Source organism: Priapulus caudatus, unplaced genomic scaffold (genome assembly GCF_000485595.1).
Source record: "Priapulus caudatus unplaced genomic scaffold, Priapulus_caudatus-5.0.1 Scaffold537, whole genome shotgun sequence".
In the NCBI taxonomy this organism is placed as follows: Eukaryota; Metazoa; Priapulida; class Priapulimorpha; order Priapulimorphida; family Priapulidae; genus Priapulus; species Priapulus caudatus.
Window position 1 is genome coordinate 188,325 of NW_014577598.1, and position 5,754 is coordinate 194,078.

Below are 5,754 nucleotides of genomic sequence, written 5' to 3' on the forward strand. Positions count from 1 at the left end.
CGACGGCCCCCAGCTTCGACATCCCAACTCGTTTTCGGAATTACCCCTTCACGTCCCGAATATCGTGACTGTACGTCGAGCGGTTTAGATTTGTGCTCAACTGTTGACGCACGGACGGACGCGGACACACCGCACGCTCATGCGATTCTACAAGCTGCATCCGACTATGTCAGATGAGCTAAAAATGAATCACAATTTGTGACAGTAGATGGCGCTATACCGCTTTGATGTTTCTTAGCATAAATCATTATATCATAAAATAATAATATAATAATAATAGTATAAATCATAATATGTTCATAGCAGAAATTTTGCATTAAAGATATTGTCAATAAATCTTGTAAAACAAACCAGACGAGTGTGACCCACCAGACTGTTTGTTATCTGCGTGTCTATATATTATGCTATATAATTGCCAAACCCTACCTAATTTCCATAATTTTTTTTAAATATCAAAACCCTAGCCCTTATTCATTCACATACCAAAAATGAGCAAAATCCGTTGAACCTGAACTGACTAATGGCAATTCCCATTTTTGGCAAAAAATTGCCGTGGCTCGAAAGTACGTCGACTGGCGTGCTCTAAAATAGGACGGTTTAATATGGAGGCATAGCAGTAACAACTATACCCAATTTCAAACATGTGGGTCAAACGGTTCCTGAGTTATCGTTGACAAATGTTGACGGACGGACGGACGGATGTACGACGACCCATGGTAATAGCTCAGCTTGACGATGTCAAGGTGAGCTAAAAATCCTTCCCGCGCCTATATGGCGCATAGGGCGGTGCCTAGCTCCTTTTCAGTAACCCTGAGGTCCCGCAGCTGCTTTCACAGTAAAATGCTACAGCCTACAGTAGGGGGTTAGTCCACTGGTAGCACTGCGAGTTAACTTGCCACACTCTATCTCTATTTGCTGAATGCTAAGCAGAGAAGCCGTGTGTACCATTTTTCAAGTCTTTGGTATGACCTGGCCAGGAGTTGAACGCCTCGACCTTCCACATGCGAGGCGAGCACTCTACCATTGAGCCACCGCTGCAGTCAAATGCAGAAGAGCAACGCAAAGGCAGGGGTAGAAATTAACTTTTGAACACGGGAGTCCACAGCAAAATGAGGAAGTCCGCTGTCTGAAGTTCAAAATTAAAGATATTAACAGTAACGCATGTGCTTATTTTGAGGATTCATGCGGTTGCACATCTGCCAAATTTTCTTTGGACATTTGCTGAAAAAATACGGTAATTCCGCGAGGCTCTGGAACAAACTAGTTAGTGTAGATGAATTTTCAGGGAGTCACACGGACTCCTGCACAAGTCGGGGAGTATTTGACTTCAGACTCCCATTAATTTCGCACCCTGCAACGGCGTCGCGTTAAAGGATTTACCGCGAAATCATCGCTCCAAAACGCACAATCCGAAAAAAAATGTAGCCAGCTCAAGGGCACTACTACTGACCCGACATGCTTCTCTTCCCACACATAACCTCAGTAACGTTCTCAATTTCTACAATGTGCGTGAAGTGTCTGTGCCCCCCTCCACCCAATCGGGAAACATGAGACAGATGGCTGATCGCAGAACAGAGACAGAATGAAACGAATGCAGAATGGATAACGGATTAAGAACGGATAACGGAATAAACCAAACCTGTCAGAAGATTTGTCCAGGTCGCAGAATTTCCAGATGACAGGATTGACAAGTTTCATCTCAGACTTCCTCTCGGCTTCCTTCTCCAGCGGAATGTATTCCTCCCCAAGGTCGTTTCTCTCGTTCTGTACGCGGCGTCAAATATCTTCACTTATTTGATCAATTATTTGATAACATTGATTTTTTATTAATTTTTTAACTTATTTCATCAATTATTTTACCGTAAATGCAACAATTCCTTGTGGCTAGGGTTTGTTTTTCTTTCTCGTGCACTTCACGATACTTTTACTTACACACTTATACTTTATTTACTTATTTTTTATTATTATAATAATATTATTGCTACTACTATTTATACTTTTATTACTTATAGTTATACTCTTCACAGTATATGATGCTTTATAAATTTTATGCTCCCGATAACATTATAAGACATTGAATGTCTTAATAGATTGATCGTTACTAAAGCGCATGCTCGTTAACCGAGACTCTAAAGCCCCGTCTACACGAGGATTTTTAATCCGGATTAAGCGTCTACACGAGGGCTTAACCCGGGGTTAAGCGTCTACACGGGGGCTTAACCAGGGTTAAGCGTCTACACGAGGGCTTAACCCGGGTTAGTGTAACCCCGCGATGTGAGGAGGGTTAACTAACCCGGGTTAAGAGCTGTCTCGGGTTAAGCGTCGTGTAGACGCTGCTAACCCGGGATAGCGCATAGTTCCTTAACCCTGCGATAGGCGGCAATAGTGAACAATAGTCCACTATAGACAATAGAACAATAGGAACGTCTTGCGTGCCGGAACCACTCAAGCGTGGAGAAGGTGGTGCTCGTGTAGACGCTACGCATTTCTTATCCCAGGTTAAGCTAACCCGAGACTGTTCTTAAGCCGGGTTAAGGAAACGTCGTGCAGACACGGCTTAAGATCGACGATCATAACACCTCACCCTCGTCTTCATCACGTTAAACAGCCACTCTTTCATGCGATGTGGAAACACTTCCATCTCTTGCGGTAGACAGGGCTTCAAATCTCAATGGCAGCTGTCAGTGTGACGACAGATTGCAAAAAGCAGGAGCGAATAATTACCATATTATTACTATACATAACGTGCGTTCTATGGTGTCAGGTAATAAGGTACATTAAACCCCTTGCGAGGCACATCTGGCTCGTTACAAAATAGCTCAATGGTTGATATAACCAGAGCAGCTCGTGCAAGATTACAATTTACAGCAATACGATAGCAAATATCTGTAAACTAATTTCAGTACAAGGTAGGCCAGTGATTAGTGGACCGAATAAGCTCAAGCCTCACTCCTGGGTAATTATTTGAGTGCTAGTGACTGTATTCCAACTATTCATAATGTACACTACAGAATCTCATATATAAGTCATCTCATTATCTCCTAAGTAAGCGTTGTTCAAGTAAGAGTTATGTGTGGAATTTCACTGTAAAATGGGAGCTTTCCACAACCACAGGTACTCGCCAACGCAGTTGAGAAACAAATAAATGTTTAACCCTCCTCTTGAGGGTCAAAAGGTTATCCGACACTTACTCGTCGCATGTCAGCGGAAAGTAGATTTAATGGTCCTTTCAATAAAGCCATAAAAATGCTAGGTCATCGCTGAAACAAAAAAGTTTTTCAATCGCTCCGTCAGACCATGTCCTCAAAAAATGTCTAAAATCTGCCCTGTGCCCTGTTGACCTGTGACCTCCAATTTCGGCACAGTAATGGCTTTTCCTACTATGATGCTATACACCGACTATCACGAGCCTAGGTCGAGCCGTTTAAGGCCCAATCACACCAGAGCTACGCTCATCACGATCGCCCCGTCCTCAAAAAATTTGCCCGAGCGTGGTGAGCGTGGTTGAGAGCGTGGCCAATTGGGCCCCAGCCGGCCCCAGCGCCGATACTACGATCTAATTACGTCCATACTACGATCTAAGTGCGTCTTTACCCCGATCTCATTGCGCTCAACAAACTTTCACCACGCCCGCATCACGCTTGCACTGCGCAGACTGCGTCTTTATTGCGACCAATCAGATCGTGTTCCGTTCGAACGACGTTTGCACTGCGCCTTAGCAACGCTCACCGCGCCTCAACTGCGCGCCAATCACGCGCCGACTGCGCTGGCAACGATCATATAAATATCGCGCCGCGTTCTATACATCATCATTCATTCTGCCGTGCTGTCAAGATTAACATCAAGATAATTAAGATCAACATTATCAACTTAAATCAAGATTAACATCAAGATTATTTTCTACGGACACAACTATGCCGCCAAAAGACAAGGGGAGAGCCAGCAAGATCTTTGTTGTCTTCTATTTCTCCTCCTCGTCCTCCTCAGCATGATGAGGGCTTACCAATCAAGTAGTTCGAGTTGTCCTTCTACGAGGAAAATGGCGTTCTTCAACGAAACATGGCATGGAGTAGTGTTGCCTCATCCATAGTGGACACTGAACTGGTGGGGTGGCCAGGGTAGCACCCCAAATTAAACCCCAAGTTTGCAGGACGTGATCTGAGCGTAACTAACACGTAATGCGAACGCCACAACGGCGTAGTCTGAGCATGTTGGGCGTAGTACAATCGTAGTACGAACGGGTCGAGCTTGTTAGAGACGCACCATGGTCATAGCGAGAGCGTGGTCAGGTGGCAGAGACATCTCCATGGACGTAGTAACAGCGTGATAAAAACGTATTGACATCGTGCTGAGAATGGGGCGACAATTTTCACGCACCCGACACGCTTGCGATACGACCATTAAGTTCGTACTACGCTCAAACTACGTGGGTACTACGCCTTCCACGTCTCTAATACGCCCGCACTGCGCTGTATTTCCGCCACGCTCGCACCACGATTATTTTGAACATGTTCAAAGTTTGGCCACGCTCTCCACGCTCATGCTGACTGCACCGCGCTCGATCACGTTCGCAGTACGTCCATATACGTCCACACTGCGTTCTAGACGTTTCCACCACGCTCTTAGAGCGTAGTACGAGTGTAGTGAGATCGGGGCCCTGGTGTGACTGGGGTATTAGATTTGTGCCGCAATTCTGCATTTCCTCCCTATACCTTAAGTTATGGAGGGAATGTTCCCCTTCTTTTACACCTCTTGACCTTTGACCTTTGACCCCCAGCTTCGACATCCCAACTCGTTTTCGAATTACCCCCTCACGTCCCGAATATCGTTACTGTACGTCGAGCGGTTTAGATTTGTGCCCAACTGTTGACGCACGGACGGACGACTCTATCTCTATTTGCTAGTTCCTTAACCCTGCGATAGGCGGCAATAGTGAACAATAGTCCGCTATAGACAATAGAACAATAGGAACGTCTTGCGTGCCGGAACCACTCAAGCGTGGAGAAGGTGGTGCTCGTGTAGACGCTACGCATTTCTTATCCGCGTTATAGCTAACCGCGAGACGTTTCTGTAAGCGCGGATTAAGGAAACGTCGTGCAGACACGGCTTAGGATTCGACGATCATAACACCTCACCCTCTATTCATCACGTTAAACAGCCACTCTTTCATGCGATGTGGAAACACTTCCATCTCTTGCGGTAGACAGGGCTTCAAATCTGCAACACGATCAGTGCTAGCAGTGTAACGCCGCCCGCGGCTGGAGCACACGACAGCATCTTGTAGATCAGTGCTAGCAGTGTAACGCCGCCCGCGGCTGAGCACACGACAGCATCGTGTAGATCAGTGCTAGCAGTGTAACGCCGCCCGCGGCTGGAGCACACGACAGCATCGTGTAGATCAGTGCTAGCAGTGTAACGCCGCCCGCGGCTGGAGCACACGACAGCATCGTGTAGATCAGTGCTAGCATGTAACGCCGCCGCGGCGTGGAGCAACGACAGCATCGTGTAGATCAGTGCTAGCAGTGTAACGCGCCGCGCGCTGGCACACGCGCATCGTGTAGATCAGTGCTAGCAGTGTAACGCCGCCCGCGGCTGGAGCACACGACAGCATCGTGTAGATCAGTGCTAGCAGTGTAACGCGCGCCGGCGGCTGGAGCACACGACAGCATCGTGTAGATGCAATCTCCTCTCAAAAAACAAAAAAAAAAAAAAAACACAAAAAAAAACCGAAAAAAACAACAAAAAATAAAAAAG

General features: G+C 46.3%; 1 protein-coding gene across 2 annotated transcripts in view; it reads right to left on the reverse strand.

Annotated features, from left to right (window-relative positions):
- LOC106811425 (ATPase family AAA domain-containing protein 2-like) overlaps positions 1-5,754 on the reverse strand; it is a 25,980-nt gene that overhangs the window by 7,142 nt on the left and 13,084 nt on the right. For both annotated transcript variants that reach the window (XM_014815034.1, XM_014815033.1), the window contains exon 6: positions 1,640-1,764. In XM_014815034.1, coding sequence (XP_014670520.1) covers positions 1,640-1,764 — 125 coding nt within the window. The remainder of the gene's footprint in view (positions 1-1,639; positions 1,765-5,754) is intronic.